Source organism: Microcaecilia unicolor, chromosome 1 (genome assembly GCF_901765095.1).
Source record: "Microcaecilia unicolor chromosome 1, aMicUni1.1, whole genome shotgun sequence".
Classification (NCBI taxonomy): Eukaryota; Metazoa; Chordata; class Amphibia; order Gymnophiona; family Siphonopidae; genus Microcaecilia; species Microcaecilia unicolor.
The window spans coordinates 725,378,094-725,397,416 of record NC_044031.1 but is presented as its reverse complement, the minus strand read 5'-3'; the positions used below and the strand labels follow the sequence as shown (position 1 = coordinate 725,397,416).

Genomic DNA, 19,323 nt, shown 5'->3' with positions numbered 1-19,323 from the left:
CCCCTAGAGGTCGGAGTGAGCTGGCATCTCTCAGTCCCAGAGGTGGAGGAGGGGAGTCTGGATTCCATTGGTCCACTACCGAAACATTTACAGTGAGGGGGTTCAGGGGTCCACTGGGTTACAGTGGACTTTTTTGCAGGTCTTTTTCTTGCCAGCCTCTGCTCACATGCTGGCAGGAAGGGAGACACCTTGTACCTTAACTCTGGCATGATAACCAGATCTATATATTTTATTTATTTTTTGAATTGAAAGTTATAAGAAAAGCAACATTCTTGCCTTGGCTTTTAAATGTTTTTTTAGTTGGATATTTAAGAATGAGAATTTTGTGTGCTCATCTAGCTGACGAAAGGAGGATGAAAATTCTGGGTTAGATGGGGAGCATTTTACAAGCAAGTTTGTGTAACTGATAACTGGGGTTTATCCTTAGTATGATTAGTGTTCATGTGAACAATTGGGCTGATTACTGTCTTTTTCTGTGTAGACTGTGAAGGGAGCAATATTTCCAAGTTTTGTTCTAGGTTAGTCAAGGATGGAGAAATCTAGTCCTAGAGGGTTAGTAAGCAGGGATGACTTTGAGAATTAGCACACTGCATATTACATCTGCCCATAACTTATTTGTATAATGTTACTGGTCTGAAAAACAGACTTACTTATGCTTCTCCAGGGCCAGTGGGGCAGAGATCCCTTGCACATAAGCCACATTTCAAGATGAACTGGGGCATACTGGAGTCCAGAAAAATAAAATTGGAAAGATCCATGTTTGGACTTTATCAAGGATGTCCAAACATGCGCAGCCCATTTGTTTTCTCTAAAGATCTAGTTTTTACTTATTAGGTAGTGCATATGTGTTTGATGTGAGCATTGTCTGAAACTGCTGACTTCATTTTTCAGTGACTATATAAATCATGCTATAATAAGCTAAAATATTTAAGCTGGTGCATGCATATATTTCTGATCATGTGGCCTGCTGCTGAAATTACTTAGGTATGCTAAAACTAATGATATATATATAAAATGTGTTTTTATTTTTTTAAATAAAAACAGGTTTGTAGTGCAGGGTTGGCATGATGTCTGTTTGTTGTGCATGCTAATCTTGTTGGCTTGGTACTGTAAAATGCCACACTACTTTGCTCCATTGGTAAAGATTGTCAGAATGCAAAGATGAAGGTTATGAAGCACACATGATCTAGCATTGTGTTCTGCAACACAAACACTAACAATGTGTTGAGAATTGGGGGGTCCCGAGCCCCCCCAAGAAGGCTAGAGTGACCTTAATCTGACTCCATCTCTAAATAACACTAGTACTGGGGTAATCAAGGAGTTATTGTCTCTAAGGGAGACGTTAGGTCTAAGGAAAAGATACCAGCCTTATGACAAACTGGATTTAGATTACAAGTTATACAATGCATTTATACTTACAGCCTTTGATCATTAAGTGAAGCCCACGAATCATCATTTGGAATGAGGAGTTTATTTGCCAAGGTATAAGTCAAATCAGTGATTGACAACAGGCATGTACAATCAATTAATTATAGGAATATAATAAGCTGCAAACAGGTGTTAATTATTTGCTAATGTTTTATAATTTCTTTCACCAATTAGAGGTTTTACAAGGGAAAGCAATTAGGTAATTTGTCAATTCTGCTGGACACATTGGTTTCCTTTGGAGAGAGAGTGCCAACCCTTTTCTCTCTAACTTAAACCAGGAACTACCCTGAATTTTATAGGCGCCCTCAGGATATGGATAATATGACAGCAGATATACCTGATTGGATCTATGCTAATATGGTTGTCACTGATTGGCTCATGCTAATGAGTAGCTTCTATCTTGCTACGCCTTTCCTTTCTCACACCAGCTGACCACAATCCTGCTCACAGGAAGTCTCCCTCCTCTCTGGAACAGCTAGTTCCCTATTTTCTTTGCACCTGCTATGACTCACTTATTTCTCAACTTGTTTTTCTAACTTACATTAGAGAAAATTCCACTTTGTAACAGATACGGGCTTCCATTTTGTGTTGAAATCCTCCATTTTGTTTCCATATCTATTGACTTAACTTTTAGGCCTCAATCTGGGCTACAAACTAGGCCATACTTTTCCAGGAAGCTCCCAGTTATGTCAGCCATCAGATTTCTGACTCAGCCAAGGTCTGTAATGGCCTGAGCTCTATGACTGGGCCCTCCACCATTCCAGTGGAGGGGTCTCTGGCTGTACCATAATTATACATTCCCCACTTGTCACCCCCTCTGGGGAGGGGTGACACAAAGCTCGTCAAGCTTGTCATCATCCATTCCAGAAGGTAGCAAGCTATCAAACGAGAGGGGGAGTTTTGGTCTTACAAATTGCTAGAAGGTATGGTGCAAGACAGGAAACTTCATTCTCAGGTTATATATTATTTGGGCATATGGAATTCCCTTTATATTACCCAATCCCTTGGGCCTTAATCCTGATGTCATCTCTCTTGAGACTTACTCAAACCTGTAGTTAGAAAGGTTTTATGAATGGGACAAATCCATGAGTTCATCTACAAAATCTCATGAAGTATAGGTATGTGGGTAATAGCAATTTCAGGTGGATCATGCTAATAAATACTTTCAGGTCTTTCTATGACGTCTATTATATCTGTTGCATAGCGCATGGAGAGATAATCTAATGTATCTATCTCAGTGGTCCTCGGAAGGAATAGTGGTTTTGATTAAGCATTGTTATGGTGGCTCAACAAATATATGGTTAGCACTCAGATTGCAGGCCGTTTTAGCCAATATCAGAAATGTAAAAACTATATATTTCTATGAGGCCTCCTCACGTGACCTTTACAAGGTTTAAATAGGTCAAATGAGAAGGACAACAACCTATAGTCCTCTGTAATAGCTCAGAACCAATTTGGAAAATGAAAATTATATTAAAATTGAAACTGATCCTTTCTATGCTTTCACAATTTGGGCCCTAAATTATGACAGCATATCAAGATTCTCATTCAGAGGGATAGCTAAAAATAAGCTTATATATTCCCAGGAATCAATTTACAATTTAGAGTATATTTTAAATACAGAGGAGGAGCCGCTTTATAAGCAGGAGACAAGTTGGAGCATTTCTTAAAACATTTTAGTGAAATTCAAAAATTCAAGGATATAATAACAATTTTTATTAATGCAATAAATGCACAAATTGACCAGTAGGATATGTTCATATAGACCAGTATAATAAATGGAACAGCTTGTAAGCCTACATTGTAAATTGAATTCTAAACAAAGAGTAGGAAGGATAACACAGAATCACAGAAAAACCCATCTAGTTACTAAAAATCCGAAACACATAATGAATTCCTGTATCATATACTGAGTTCAAAGCATTTGTAAAGATGAACTTTAGAGAAAATAAGAACTATAAGGGTTAATCTCTGTTATTCGGTCTTAAGGAAATCATGAAATAACGGTGCTTCCTGTGTCTAATTTGAGTTTACTGCTCACTGCAAGCATTGGATATAATGGTGACTGAAAATAGGTCTATACATCAGACAAAAACTGTAAGTTGAAATTTTTATATTAATACTAATGTTAGGGGTCCTTTTACTAAGCCACGGTAAAAAGTGACCTGCGGTAGTGTAGATCCATGTATTTGGTCGTGCGCCGGGCCAGTTTTTACTGCGTCTGCAAAAAGTTTTTTTTTTAATGGGATGGGAAAAGGTCCTGCGGTAAAACTGAAATGGCATGCATCCAAAACTGGCATGAGCCCTTAATGCCCACCCATTGATCTAACAGTAAGGGCTCATGTGCTACACTCGCGGTGACTGGTCATTGTGCGCCAACTGCTGATTACCGCTGGAAACTACGCACGTGGGAGGAAATAAATCAGACATTTATGGGCATGCGCCAGACCTAAAATTACTGCGGGGGAGAGTGGTAGCCTGGCAGCAGTCTCATTTAGGAGTGCACTGCACACGCATAGCACCTAACATACCTTTGTAAAAGGGACCCTTAATTCTCTAACACTATAAAAACTAACACTGCATAAATAATTGTTAGATGTTGGGTATATGGTCATATCTTTGTTTTTCTCCAAGGACAAGCCAGCTGATTGTTCTCACATTTGGGTTGACGTCCGCGTCGGCCCAGGAATCTGCATTTTGCAAGCAAAATATAAACAAGGTTTTGCCAGAGTCTTCTGGTGCGCGCGCACCTCACATGCGCGGACTGATTTGCCGCCCGCTGCGCGAGTGTGACTCAGTTTTCTTTTCTCCACGTTGAGGTGCGGTAGTTTTTCTCTGCGCTCCTCTCAGGCCCAGGAAAGAGTCTTCGAGTTTGATTTTTTTTCTCTTATTGTCATTAAAACAAAAAGTTCCCGTAGTGTACTTTTACTTTTGTCCCCTTTCAAGTTTCCTTTGTTTTTCGTTGCGGCTGGGTTATTCCCTTATTTTTGTGCCCTTTTTCTTTTATCAGGCACAATCGTGTCTTTTGATTTTGCCAAAGCCGTTTTTCCTTCCATGTCATCGAAGACACCCAGCGGCTTCAAACGTACTCGGTGCAACCGCGGACCATCTCATGTACCGTTGCGAACGCCTGGTGTATCCAGTGCCTTGGGCCCGACCATAGCCCAGCCGCTTGCAGTCTGTGTCTTCGTATGAAGAAATGGACTCAAGCGTCTCGAGAAGCCCAACAAGAAAAGCTTTTTGGGGCTCGGTCCGGTTCTTCGACATTGACATTGGTACCGAGGTCGGCGGTGTCGACATTGAGGGAAGCATCGACGTCGGGAGCGGAGGTAATGGCTGCTGAAAGACCAATTCGTGCTGGGAGCAGTGAGACTTCTAGTGGGTCTCCACGTGCCTCAAGGCCTCCTGTTATGCAAGCCCCCCAGGTCGGTCCTGGCCTCGAGGAGGCATGAGGATTCCATGTCCTCCTCATTGGTACCGAGGAGTCTCGATGACGGGCGTCGAGCGAAGGGTGAAGAAGCACCATCATCGTTCTCCTTCGACACATGGTGCTGGGAGCTCCAGGGCTTCGAAGGAATTGGCACCCGAGAGGCATCAGCGCTCAGAGGATCGCTCCCCTTCTATTCAGGAGGTGCTGATGCGTCGGTCTTCTGGCAGCCCGGTACCTACTCCCGAGCCGCGACAGATTCTGCCACCGGCTCATTTACCGACCCCGCAGCCTTGTCTGACGGTGGCTCTCAACGAGCGCATCGGGGCCCTCCTTCCAGAACTTCTGGAAGGATTGCTGAGGGGATAACCTTTTTGGTGAGAAAGTAGAGGATCTAGTTGACCTGATCAAGAAGCATAATGATGCTATGGATTCTCTCGCCTGTTGGGCGTTTTCTGCTACTACCATCTCAGCCAGGAGTTTTTTTTTGTAGGGAAGAGGAGTGCTCCCTATTCCTATGCTAGGCGTCGGTACACTCCTGCTTCTCGGCAGGCTCAGTCCCAGCTCGCTCGTTCTTATCAACAGCGTGCGCCTAAGACCACTGCGGATCCCTAGCAAAAGCAAGGGACGGGCTTTTGACTGGCTCCAGTTCAGCATAGCCTCAGTAAGCGTGTCCGTACCGGACGACTTGCCGGTTGGGGGGAGGTTAATGTTTTTTCACCAAAGGTGGACTCTTACAACCTCCGACCGGAGGGTTCTTCAAATTGTCCGGTTAGGATACACCCTCAGTCTGGAATCCAAGCCTCCAAATTGCCCACCGGGAGCTCAGTCCTACAACTCCCAGCACAAGCAGATACTTGCAGAGGAACTTTCCGCCCTTCTACAGGCCCAAGCGGTTGAACTCGTTCCACCAGGGGAAGAAGGGCTGGGATTCTATTCCAGGTACTTCCTTGTGCAAATGAAAACAGGGGGGATGTGTCCCATCCTAGACCTAAGGGCCCTGAACAAATTTCTTATCCGAGAAAAGTTCAAGATGGTTTCCCTGGGCACCTTTCTTCTCATGATCCAGGAAAACGATTGGCTATGCTGTCTAGACTTAAAGGATGCTTACAAACACATCTCGATACTTCCAGCTCACAGGAAGTATCTTCGATTTCGGCTGGGAACACAGCATTTTCAGTACCATATACTGCCTTTTGGCCTGTCGTCTGTGCCCAGAGTGTTTACCAAATGCCTAACTGTAGTCGCAGTGTCTCTACGCCGACTAGGAATGCATGTGTTTCCTTATCTCGACGATTGGCTGGTGAAAACTACCTCGAAGGAAGGTGCTCTGGAGTCCATGCGAATGACTATTCAGGTGCTGGAGCTACTGGGGTTCGTCATAAGTTATCCCAAGTCCCATCTCACCCCAGTTCAAAAATTGGAATTCATTGGAGCTCTGCTGAACACTCAGACAGCTCGAGCTTATCTCCCCGAGGCAATGGCGGACAACCTTCTGAAGTGCTGATGACGGATGCATCTCTCCTGGGGTGGCGAGCTCGTAGATGGGCTCCACAGGGAGCCTGGTCCTTTCAGGAAAAAGGTCTGCAGATCAACCTCATGGAATTAAGGGCGATCTGGAACGCTCTAAAGGCTTTCAGAGATTGACTGTCCAACCAAATCTTATTGATTCAGAAAGACAATCGGGTTGCCATGTATTACACCAACAAGCAGGGGGCACCGGATCTCGCCCTCTGTGTCAGGAAGCCGTTCAGTTGTGGCTTTGGGCACAACGTCGCGGCATGTTTCTCCAAGACACTTATCTGGCAGGCGTAAACAACAGTCTGGCCAACAGGCTGAGCAGGATTATGCAACCTCCCGAGTGGTCACTGAACATGGGAATAGTCCGCAAGATCTTCTGAGCGTGGGGCACCCCCTCGGTGGATCTTTTTGCCACTCAGGTCAATCACAAGGTCCCTCAGTTCTGTTTCAGGCTTCAGGCCCATGACAGACTAGCATCAGATGCCTTTCTCCTGCATTGGGGGGCAGGCCTTCTGTATGTGTATCCTCCCATACCTCTGTTGGGGAAGGCTTTGCTGAAACTCAAGCAAGACTGTGGAACCATGATCCTGATTGCACCCTTCTGGCCGTGTCAGATTTGGTTCCCTATTCTTATGAAGTTGTCCTCCGAGGAACCGTGGAGATTGGAATGTTTTCCAACCCTCATCACCCAGAATGAGGGGTCGTTTCTACATCCCAACCTCCAGTCTCTGGCTCTGATGACCTGGATGTTGAGAGCTTAGAATTCGCCTCTGGGTCTTTCAGAGGGGGTCCTCCGAGTCTTGCTTCCAGAAAAGATTCCACGAAGAGGTGTTACTCTTTCAAATGGAGGAGGTTTGCCATCTGGTGTGACAGCAAGGCCCTAGATCCTCTTTCTTGTTCTACACAGATCCTGCTTGAATACCTTCTACACTTGTTAGAGTCTGGTCTCAAGACCAACTCTGTAAGAGTTCACCTTGGTGCTATTAATGCTTTTTATCGTCGTGTAGAGGGTAAGCCTATCTCTGGACAACCTTTAGTTATTTGCTTTACGAGAGGTTTGTTTTTGTCAAAGCCCCCTTTCAAACCTCCACCAGTGTCATGGGATCACAACGTTGTTCTCAGCAGATGAAAGCTCCTTTTGAGCCACTGAATACCTGCCACCTGAAGTACTTGACCTGGAAGGTCTTTTTCTTGGTGGCTGTTACTTCAGCTCATAGGGTCAGTGAGGTTTAGGCCTTGGTAGTACATGCACCTTATATCAAATTTCATCAGAACCTAGTAGTCCTCCGCTTGCACCCTAAGTTCTTGCCAAAGGTGGTGTTGGAGTTTCATCTGAACCAGTTAATTGTCCTCTTACCCGCCCTTGCGAAAGCAGCTTGCACACCTTGGACTGCAAGAGAGCATTGGCCCTTTACGTGGAGCGGACAAAGCTTTTTAGACAGTCCGCCCAGTTGTTTCTTTTGATCCCAACAGGAGGGGAGTCTCCATCGGAAAAAGTGGATCTCCAATTGGCTAGCAAATTGCATTTACTTCACTTATGCCCAATCTGGGCTGACTCTGGAGGGCCATGTCACTGCTCATAATGTTAGAGCCATGGCTGCGCCAGTAGCTCACTTAAAGTCAGCCTCCATTGAAGAGATTTGCAAGGCTGCAACGTGGTCATTAGTCCACACATTCACATCTCACTATTGCCTTCAGCAGGATACCCGATGCAACAGTCGGTTTGGGCAGTCAGTGCTGCAGAATCTGATCGGGGTTTAGAATCCAACTCCACCCCCCTAGACCCTTTTTTGTTCTGTTCCAGGCTGCACTATCAGTTGTTTATGGTTTCAGGTCAATCTGTTATGTCCTCGCCATTGCGAGGCCCAGTTGACCAATGTTCATTGTTTTCAGTGAGCCTGTTTGCTAGGCATACCCCACATGTGAGAACAATTAGCCTGCTGTCCTTGGAGAATACCTGCTACAGGTAAGTGTCTTCGCTTTAGTGTGGGATGCCAGTTTATTAAAACTTGAAATTAGGTGCACATTCTCAGGCAGATTTCAAAATTCTGTGGCAATTTGTGATATTTATTAAAAATGACTATTTTATACTAACTGCATACACATTTGCTGGCAATTTTTGTGTGCTCAGTTACTTTATTGGCCCATTGTTGGGGAAAGGGGATCTTAGTGATTGTTGCTGGGAAGGGAGGAGGGAGATAGAGAATGGGAATGAAGAGAGGGAAATCTCTAAAGGGAGAAATGGAGAAGAAATGTCAGGTAAAAGGGGGTGAAGAAAAGGGAATAGAGGTATAGAGAATCGAGGAGAAGAAGAAGGGGGAAAGAGAAGATCTAGATCACAGAAGGGGATCTATGATTGGGATAGGGAGGAACAGTCAACTTGTATCCTTCCTTCCTACACTGATCGTTTTTCACACTCCACACACCTTTCAATCCCCCTACTTTTTACATATAATCTGCTCCAATCCCCAGGCCATTCACTCAACTGTCATCCTTCTGATCTACTTTTTACTCCACAACTGATCTCCTTGCTCAGTCTTGTGCCATATTCACTCATTGCTTTCTCATGTCCTTCATCTGTTTATTCACTTCCCCCTAGCCACATTTATCATTCTTGCTCCTCTTCATTCACTCAATCTCTTTTGCACCCATTCCCATACTCACTCCCCTTGCCCCATCTGCTCAGTGATCCCTGTAAAGCCTTTTCTATCCTCAAAATATCAGTGTACCATGAGCCCACTAGGACAGAGAAACAGAGAAAAATGAAGGCAGGTAAAGACTGTATGGTCTATCCAGTCTGCCCGTCCATGGCTAACAAAGAGGGACAGCTGTACAGTGTTATCAAATATGGGCCTTGTCAGCTGTAATGGGTGAGAGCGCTAATGTCCTTAAATCCTGTTGGGCCTCTTTTATCAAGGTGTGGTAAAAGAGGCCTGCAGTGGCGTCATCACATGAATTTGCTGCTTGCAGAGGCCCCCTTTTCCTGCAGCAGGTAAAAGGAAATAGCTGTACGTTAAACACTTGCTGCACGGTAATTTCCTGGGGGAGCCCTTACCGCTACCTATTTAGGAGGCGGTAAGGGCTCCTGTGCTAACTCAGCGGTAACCAGGCAGCGATTACCACCGGGTAAGCCCCCGGTGCAAAAAATATTTTTCAAACGCAGGAAATGGCGTGTTTTGGAGGCAGGAACTACCACCAGGCTTTTGCGGTAGCCTGGCAGTAGTGCTGAATTGGTGCAGGGCAAGCCCATGGTAAGCTTGCCATGCCTTGTTAAAGGGCCACTTTGTGTTTGGAGAACATTTGAAATTAGGATGATTGTCCTTGTGTCCTCCTAAAGTTCTTTTTAAATATCCTGATTGAGGTAATTAAGGAAGGGAGTGATTTATTTGAGAAATGGTCACATAAACTGCTATTCTGAATTTTATGTAAATTGTTTTTAATGTTATTCTGTCTGTAGAGATTTATTTAAAAGTCCTACACCGCCTTTCTAGCAAAAATCAGCATTTCTCTTAAGTACATAGTAACCATAATTCCACTTCTGGATTATCTTTTTTTTTGTTTGTTTTTTTCACTGATGTAGTTCCCTTCAGTTTTTTGCGTTGGATTATGGACACTGCATTCATGGAGAAATATAAATTCTTTTGAATTTTTATTTGTTTAGGTTTCTATACTGCTTAACCAAGACCCAGAGCAGTTTATAAAATCAAGTTGTAAGCAAAAACATAAAGCATAAGCTAACAGGGAAAGTGCTCTGAGCTCTAAATGGTTGATCTGTTTATATATAATTTTTCTCCATCTCACCCAAGCTACTTACTTGGGTCTGAAAGGATAGCACTTGAATGTCTTGTGGGTAGCTGTAAGAGGCTCTGTAACATGAGTTGGCATGACTTGTGGGAAAGCAGAAGAGTAGAGGATTACACACTGGCTTCCACTTTGTTGGCTAGCTGTGGTATACTGTATAACATTTAAAATCTTACGTTTGATTTGTTTAATAGACCAGTTTCTTGTAATTGATAAAGCTGTGTATTTTGGTTCACTTGTTATGCTCTGGAGTTAGAAACTTGGTGATGCTGCCATTTTCCCTGAGATTAGGTGATCTCTATTTTAGCCCAGGACTTCAGTTGCAGGCCTTATCTTATGGAATCTAAGGAAGGAGTCAAATGTGTAAACATTTTTTTTTCTTAAAGAAGGTTGACATTTTTTTAACAGGTTTTCAGTTATCCTAAATTTAAATTTAAAATCTACTTCAGCTTGGTTTACTTTTCTGGTTTTATGTTTAAATTGTTTGATTTATTGTAACCCACCAAGGGTAAGGATCTTAGATTGGTGGGAAATAAGCTTGTGCTTTAATAAACAGTTCTTCAGTTGTAGCAGTGTTGAATCTTTTATGATATTTCCTTAGGTCAGCGTTTCCCAAACTGTGTGGCACAGCAAACTTGCTGGGGTGCTGTGGAGCAAGATGGGTAAGGGCCACGCGTACATTGCAGTGAATCCCGGGCCCTGCAAGAGTAGTGAATTCTGCCCGCTACCACTGATGAGAAAGTACTGCAGCTGCACCATTAACAGCGCCGCTCCTGCTTCAACGGGTCTGAGGAAGCGATTCCCACGTGCTGCTACTAACCTGGAGGCAGAACACGGCAAAAGGGAGGCTTCTGGGTTAGTGACAGGCACCATGTTGCTGCCGGGGACCCATTGAAGCAGAGGGAGAATTGTAGGTGGTTAGGGGAGGGAAGAAGAGATGCAGGAGGAATAAGGGACATGGGTTGGAGAGGGTGGAAGGGAGCGATACAGCAAAGGGATGAAATCTTGTATATGGAAGTCGCGGGAAGGGGGGAGATATTGGACAAGAGGGCTGGAGGGAAAAGAGAGATGGTGCATGGGAGAGAGAGTGAGAAATATTGGACATGATGTGTGGGGTGGAGACGTGGTGGGGGGGGGGGGGGGGCACGAAAAATTCATCAGACACAGGTGAATTTTCCAAAGAGAAGGGCGCCCATCTCCCGACACAAATCGGGAGATGGGGCATCCTTCTAGCAAGTTCCCCCAAATTGACATAATAGAAAGCCGATTTTAGGCGCCCTCAACTGCTTTCCGTCGCGGGGACAACTAAAGTTCATGGGGGTGTGTCAGCAGTGTAGCGAAGGCGGAACTGTGGCGTGCTTAGGAGATGGGTTTCCTCGGCCGATAATGGAAAAAAAGAAAGGCGTCCCTGACGAACACTTGGGCAACTTTACTTGGTCCATTTGTTTTCACGACCAAGCATCAAAAAGGTGCCCGAACTGACAAGATGACCACCGGAGGGAATCAGGGATCACCTTCCCTTACTCCCTCAGTGGTCACTAACCCCTCCCACCCTCAAAAAAAAAAATCTTAAAAAATATTTTTTTGCCAGCCTCAAATGCCATATGCAGGTCCCTGGAGCAGTTGTAGTGGGTGCAGTGCACTTCAGACAGGTGGACCCAGGCCCATCCCCCCCCCCCCCCCCACCTGTTACACTTGTGGTGGTAAATGTGAGCCCTCCAAAACCCACCAGAAACCAACTGTACCCATATGTAGGTGCCCCCCTTCATCCCTAAGGGCTATGGTAGTGGTGTACAGTTGTGGGTTTGGGGGGCTCAGCACCCAAGGTAAGGGAGCTGTACACCTGGGAGCTTTTTCTGAAGTCCACTGCAGTGCCCCCTAGGGTGCCCGGTTGGTGTCCTGGCATATCATGGGGACCAGTGCACTGCGAATGCTGGCTCCTACCAAGACCAAATGGCTTGAATTTGGTCGTTTTTGAGATGGGCGTCCTCGGTTTCCATTATCGCCGAAAACCGGGGGTGACCATCTGAAAAATGATCTAAGGTCGACCTAAATTTCATGATTTGGGCGTCCCCGACTGTATTATCGAAACGAAAGATGGACGCCCATCTTGTTTTGATAATATGGGTTGCTCCGCCCCTTTACGGGGCCGTCCTGCGAGGAAGCCCTCATGAAAACTTTGGTGCCCCGTTCAATTATGCCCCTCCATGGGTGCCATGAACTGAAAAAGTTTGGGAACCACTGCCTTAGGTGGATTGTATGTTACTATAAGTGATACCCACTATTTGGATCTCCTTTTTCTTGACACTCTGTTGCCTCAAGTACAAAAGTTTAGATTGTGAGCCCACTATGGACAGAGAAAGTACCTGCATATAATATAATAAATGTAAACTACTTTGGTTGTACCAGTGAAAGGTGGTTTATCAAATCCATGACCATTTTACCCGTTATATTGTAGTAGGTTCTCTTACATGTGCTGAATGAGGATGCAGTTTTTCTTGGAGATGATTTTGGGATGGTAGCCCTTCTGTTTGAAGGATTCTGTTGGAGCCTTGAGGTACCGTGTTTCTTCTTATCCTTCAGGCCAGAATGATAGTAACATATGACTTAGTGGTGGTCACTTTTATCAAGCAATAGGTAGTATGGACCAAGCCCTATAACTAAACAAAATCTGTTCCTCCTACATTTTTTTATCTGTCTTGTCCATCTACTCTTGCCCTTCTCCACTGGCACAAGTTCTTTATCCTCAGTGGATCTCTACTTTCTCTACCCATTCAGCCTGTTTTCTCACAGCTACTCTCCAATGTACTCTTCAAAAACACATTCTCTCCCAACTGTGCCCTAGCCTTTCCTAACCTTCCAGAACAGCTGTTCTGTTTCCTTCCAGCTCTGTGAGTGAGCTGCATGGTGCCCAAATTCCCATGTTATTCTTGGTCTTGTGAAACTGATGTAGTGGTTTGGGCACACTACTTTGAAAGCTGAGCAGTGCAGATTAAAATAAATAATTAAATAGGATTGCTATTGTGGATGTAGCAGTGGTAGCAAGCCTCTGAAGAAGGCCTAGGTTCAAGGAGGGATGCTGTTGACTTCTAGGCCTTATGTTGAAACATATGGTTCATCTTGACTGTGTGTATATTGAACGTTGTGCATGAATGATAGAAACTAGAGCTACGTAGCTGCATGTGTTGGTTGACTTTCTGACTACAGATAAATTGATCCACAGAGGGTTCAGACATGGCCAGGTATTTAGCAATTAAGATTTAATGCATTTGGGGCACAGAAACTCAAAGGAGCAGTACCTGATGATAGGGATTGCAGTCCTTCTAAGCACAATGAAATGAGAAATATCTTTGGGTGGTATCTGAGCATCAAGATTATCAAACAAGGAGCCAGCCTGGTTGGTTCAGTGATTCACTAACATGCAGAAGATGTTAGGATAAAGTCTCAGCTGACTGTGCTCCCTGAGCCAGTTAGATTTGGGTTGCTGTAGAGACAGTATTTTGCAGCTTCTAGGGCTTCGTTGTGGCCATCAGGTGTCACAGTTGCATGCTTCAAGGACCCTTTTAGAACCCTGCAATTAAGAGCCTTGTCAATGATTTTTTTGAACTGATTGAGCCAGTTGAGAGGGAATATTAAAGGGGAGAGAAAAATCCTTGAGTACTTTAAAAACGAAGGCTTATGGAATCTGATCTGAGCCTCATTTCTGATTGCATTCAAATCCAACAGAGCAGGAAGAAACACTGTCTCATCAACAACAATAACAAAAATGCAGCAAGGCAGTGGTGAAAACTAGAGGAAAGCTAAGGTTCATATGGAGAAAAGAGACAATGCGTCTCTCCAAATGGTAGGACTCCATTTGAAGTATTGTCCCAGATCTGTAGGCTTCAACCACCGGAGTGGAGAAACAAGATCTGGTGCGAATAAAACAAGTCAGAAGAGGGGAGTAGCTTAACCAACAAAACTCTTCCACAGGCAGATGCTCAAAAGCCCCGCGCTGTTCCAAACAGCGCTCTAAAATAGCGCTGGAACAGCGCTGGGCGCTATTAGACCTATGATCAGAGATAATGCATGCAAATTTAAGCTGCGCAATTATCTCTGATCATGGTGTAGAAGTGCGGGAGAATTGTGCCTGAGCATGCGCTCAGCACAATCCTCCCGCACTTGTTTGACAGGTCTGGGCTGGAGACCAATGAAAAGAGAAGGACACCCATCTTTAAATCGGAAGATGGACGTCCTCAACTGCCCTGTTGCAGGGACGGCCACATTTCAAGGGGGTGTCAGAGGTATAGCGACGGGGTAGTTGAGGACGTCCAACATTTGGACGTTTCTGTGACGGGGCAGTTGAGGACGTCCAACATTTGGACGTTTCTGTGACGGGGCAGTTGAGGACGTCCAACATTTGGACGTTTCTGTGACGGGGCAGTTGAGGACGTCCAAATTTTGGACGTTTCTGTGACGGGGCAGTAGAGGACGTCCAAATTTTGGACGTTTCTGTGACGGGGCAGTAGAGGACGTCCAAATTTTGGACGTTTCTGCGACGGGGCAGTAGAGGACGTCCAAAATTGGATGTTTCTATGAGAAAGATGTCTTTCTCATAGAAACATCCAATTTTGGACATCCCCAACTGCCCCGTCACAGAACTGTCCAAATTTTGGACGTCCTCAACTGCCCTCGCTGGCAGGTTTGCTGTAGGGGGAAATGGGGGCCTGCCAGCATGCAAATGCATGCTGGACAGGGCTCACCATTCCTCCCAATGATCTGCAAACCCTAACGCCAGCTTGTAACTGGAGTAGGGTTTGTCGCGGCCAGTGACCCAATCTTTGGCGCGCTGGTCGCTGATCATTGGGGATGAATGCGTTAAGCGCTGATTAGCATGCATTTGCAAGCTACTTGTGCTAAGAGCCCTGTTTAGCATGCATTTGCATGCTACTTGTGCTAAGAGCCCTCAAGCGTGTTGTTTCACGTGCTCGAGGGCTCTGATCATGGGGTGGTAGCAAACGCCGGCGCTAGTATGGCGCTAATAGCCTCTAGCACCGGCGTTTGCTTTTGTGAGGCCCAAGAGATGGAGAAAGTGATATTTACTTTATTCCATGAATGAATTAAATCGACTCGACATGGCACTGTGTTTCAGCAGTAGTGTCTGCCTCAGGAGTCTGTATGTGTATTACTGCACCCAAATGTAGTAGTTGATGATTCAAAAAGGTATTAAACATATGTCAAGTCTTCAAAAAGACTACGGGTCATATGCACCAAAGCTGTATCCAGCTATGATTCTAATGATGGTATTTTCAAAGACGCCAAACAGTAGGAGCTGCTGTAGTGTTGGGTGGTCCAAAGACACAAAAGCCTCTATTGTTTTCACGTCTTTGAACCATCTGGAGTGGAGGAGTGGCCTAGTGGTTAGGGTGGTGGACTTTGGTCCTGGGGGACTGAGGAACTGAGTTTGATTCCCACTTCAGGCTCCTTGTGACTCTGGGCAAGTCACTTAACCCTCCATTGCCCCATGTAAGCCGCATTGAGCCTGCCATGAGTGGGAAAGCGCGGGGTACAAATGTAACAAAAAAAAAATCTTAACACTAGAGCAGCTCCTATTGATTTTGTCCCCCACCCCTCTCTTCTTATTGAGGGCTTTCTGATTTTTAGCTCCAACAGTCAGTGTCATTCCATATAACTTTTGTTGCAGACCCTATATGCTTTTGGGCAATCTTTTTTTCTGGACTGCATTCAGCTTCCTATATCATTTCAGAGGAATGGCCTTCAGAATAGGTCAAAGTATTCCAAGTTGTCTTACAGAGACTTGTACCAAGGATATTTTTATCTTATCCTGCTGGTTATGCCTCTCTGACTGCCTCCCTATTGCATGGTTTCACTATCTTGAGATTATCAAGTACCCTAATTCAGATGTAGTGCACATCAGCTTTTCATTCTGATCCAGTATTGCTGCCTTGGATTTATTCAGCATCTAACTTGTATTCCTCTTATACCTCGCGGTTCAAAGCGGATCCCAGTACACAAGAAGCTGGACATATCCAACCTAGAATACCTCTCATTTTGTCTGCTCCCTCAGGGGTGTCTGGTCTGTTGTAGAATTTAGTCTTCTGTTAAAACTGTTTTATCCGAATCCCTTTGTAGCTCAAAGATGTTGAACAGAACCAGGCACTCCACTGATCTCCTCTTTCCTCAGAGAGAATTAATGTCATTTATCGGAACAGCAACAATGGCTAGCTAGATTATCTAAAATGAGCTCTGTTGGGTTGTGTTAGTACGTTTGCTAGATCTCCTGGAGGTATCCTGGAAACCTGACTGGCTGGAGACTTACTAGACGTGATTAGGAACAACAGAGCTTAGGCACATCACTGAGTCTTATTGCTTCAGTTAGCCACTCTAGATATCAATCTTTCCAGGAAGGGACTTGTATGTAGATGTACCTCATCGGTTTAGGGTTCTATAAATGTCAAAATAAGTTTTTCTTAAACTAATAGAAAAAAAAAACACCTTAATCCATCTAACATTATTTCCTAGCTGATTTTTCATGGACTCTGGGGGGGAAAATCGTTTTGCAGTGGTAATTGGGGTTTTATTATTCTTTGACATTTCTGTTCTGTTTGGGTGTGTTACTGAATTTATCATAGTTTCTAGATAATTGGGTTTAGTGGCTGAGCTCTAGTGTGCACTTTTGGGTGCTACACCACAGTTCTATATAAATATTTGCCATTGACATGTTAGCATCCTTGACAGTTTGTACTAATTGGCTACGTTTTTACTGCACTGCTTTCAGAAGGTTCTGTATTAAACCTGTTCAGTTTTGACTCATCATGATCTGATATTCTAGTTATTCTCATGCACACTAGCTATTTGACTGTTATTCATTGGTTCTAGGTTTCTGTATTCAGATGAAGTTCAGATTGGTCCTGAAACGGTGATGACAACATTGTATACTGCAAAGAAATATGCAGTCCCTGCACTGGAAGCTCATTGTGTGGAGTTTCTCACCAAACATCTTCGGGCAGACAATGCATTCATGCTTCTCACTCAGGTAATTGAGTAAAATTAGTTTCTATGCTACTGGGGAGAAATATAGTAAAATTTTCTTTAGCATCCAGGTTGCACCATCCTGGTTGTATCCCCCCTTCCTACCAGCAGATGGAGATAGGGAAACTGACTTTTCCCAGTGACATCACCAGTATAAGGGCTAGTGCTCTGAAAAATGCCAATAGTTTCTCTACCTCCAGCAGATGATAGGTTGTGCAGGTTGGTGCACCTGGTCTAGCTCCTAGCCATGCAGGCTATGGGTGTACTGTTTGGTCAAGCCTAATGGCCTTGCCCCCTGGTTCCCAGTTTGTGGCCAGCTGTCCCAAGTCATTGCCTACAGCCAGTAACAGCATATATATATTTTTTTTAATTGGCTAGGCTACTGATTTAGCTTTATTCCCCCAAAGCTAATTTTTAAAAAAGAAAAAAACATCTGCTTTTTTTATGCGGTAACAAAGAAAACCATGTGTGTGGGGGGGGGGGGGGGCAGGGAGCAGGATCACTATGGGTTGTGGTCAGCCCTGAGTGGGTAGGCAGGCCTGTGCGCACTCGCCATCTGGCTGGGCATGCCAGCAAGGTCCTGCGCAGTCTGCAGGAGCCAGCACAGCTGTCAGCTCTGCCCCTTTTGCGACAGATTGTGTCTGACTTTGGAAACAGTCCTGGGGACTCCGTGATCCTGGCCGGTGCTGCCTTTGGTATGGCATTGGGACCCACAGTCTTGATGCTTATGGCAGCCATGTTAGGTTCTGCTGGAATTTCTTTGCAGCAGGATCTCTCTGCTGTGACTTTTCATAACAGCTATTTCCATATCATCAAGCTGATCAATCCATAGACTGGTGGGTTGTGTCCATCTACCAGCAGGTGGAGATAGAGAGCAAACTTTTGCCTCCCTATATGTGGTCATGTGCTGCCGGAAACTCCTCAGTATGTTCTCTATCTCAGCAGGTGGTGGTCACACACAGCAGCAGCTCTGGCTAGGCCTCCAAGCCTAATCCTTAGGTTTTGTTGAGGCCTGGGGTTGAGGGCTCTTTTGAGCAAGTGCAAACCTGGTGGTGCCAGGTCCCTCCTTTTCTCCCCCCTCCCGCTGGCTCCGTTTAAAAAAAAAAAAAAATTTTTTAAACGTCTTTAAAGGCGTTTAATTCGACGTTTCTTTAAACGTTCATTGCAGCTACTCACTGGGACACCAGTTCGTTACAGCTCGGAGCGGCAAGCAGGTAATTTTACCTTTTTATAGCGGGCAGGGGGTTCCCCGATTCTTCTCCTCGTGGCAATGGCGTCGGAGGGCGAGGGCGCAAAGGGTCGCTCCCCGGATCGCTGGAGCGCTTCTAGAGGGGATGCGGGGGTTTTACAACCTGATTCGCCCTTGATGGGTGATAGTTTAGTGACCGATGAATGTCCCGGTCGTTCCTCCGGCGTGGCGGTTTTTTCCCGCCATAAACGCCCATCCCCCGCTCCTCGCCTCCGCCATCTTGGCCGGCCACGCGGCTCGGACGGCTTCTTCGGGGCCGCCCTTGAGGTTGGAGACATTAATGCCATGAACGCCCTTAATTTGGGCGACGGCACAAAAGCGGCTAAAGTTAAGCGCCGTTCTTCCCGCGCGGCTCCTTCACGGAGTTTCGCGCCGGACGCCGTTTTGGATGCGCAGCATGTCTCTCCCCCGCTATTGCGAGCGCCGGTTGAGAGTGCGTCTAGGGCTGTTGCCCAGGCTGCGGAAGTGCACAGTCTGGGGGGTTTCTCCCCCGAGTTTGTTTTGCTGCTGCATCAGGCTTTCCTCATGCAAAACGCTGCCCCTGCTCCCTCTTCTGATAAAGAGGTTGAGGTTCCCAGAGGTAAACGCCCTCGGGTTGATTTCCAGGCCTTGGAGGACTTTTGTCTCCTCCGATGTAGATGAGGGCAGCGTGTCTGAGGTCTCCCCACGATCCTTTGCGGATTCCTTGGAGGAGATAGATCCCCGCTCGGATGGAGCGGATGGCCCCTCTGCAGCGCGGCTTTTTAGCCCAGAGGATTTGCCCAACCTGTTGTTACAGGCCATGGACACTTTGAAGATTTCCTCTCCGGAGGACGTCTCTCCCTCAGCCCCTGTTGGCTCTGCCATTATGCTGGGGACGAAGCGC

The 19,323-nt window shown here is 45.5% G+C and overlaps 1 protein-coding gene across 3 annotated transcripts in view; it reads left to right on the top strand.

Annotated features, from left to right (window-relative positions):
• BTBD1 (BTB domain containing 1) overlaps positions 1–19,323 on the top strand; it is a 74,706-nt gene that overhangs the window by 1,243 nt on the left and 54,140 nt on the right. For all 3 annotated transcript variants that reach the window (XM_030189616.1, XM_030189615.1, XM_030189614.1), the window contains exon 2: positions 17,057–17,213. In XM_030189616.1, coding sequence (XP_030045476.1) covers positions 17,057–17,213 — 157 coding nt within the window. The remainder of the gene's footprint in view (positions 1–17,056; positions 17,214–19,323) is intronic.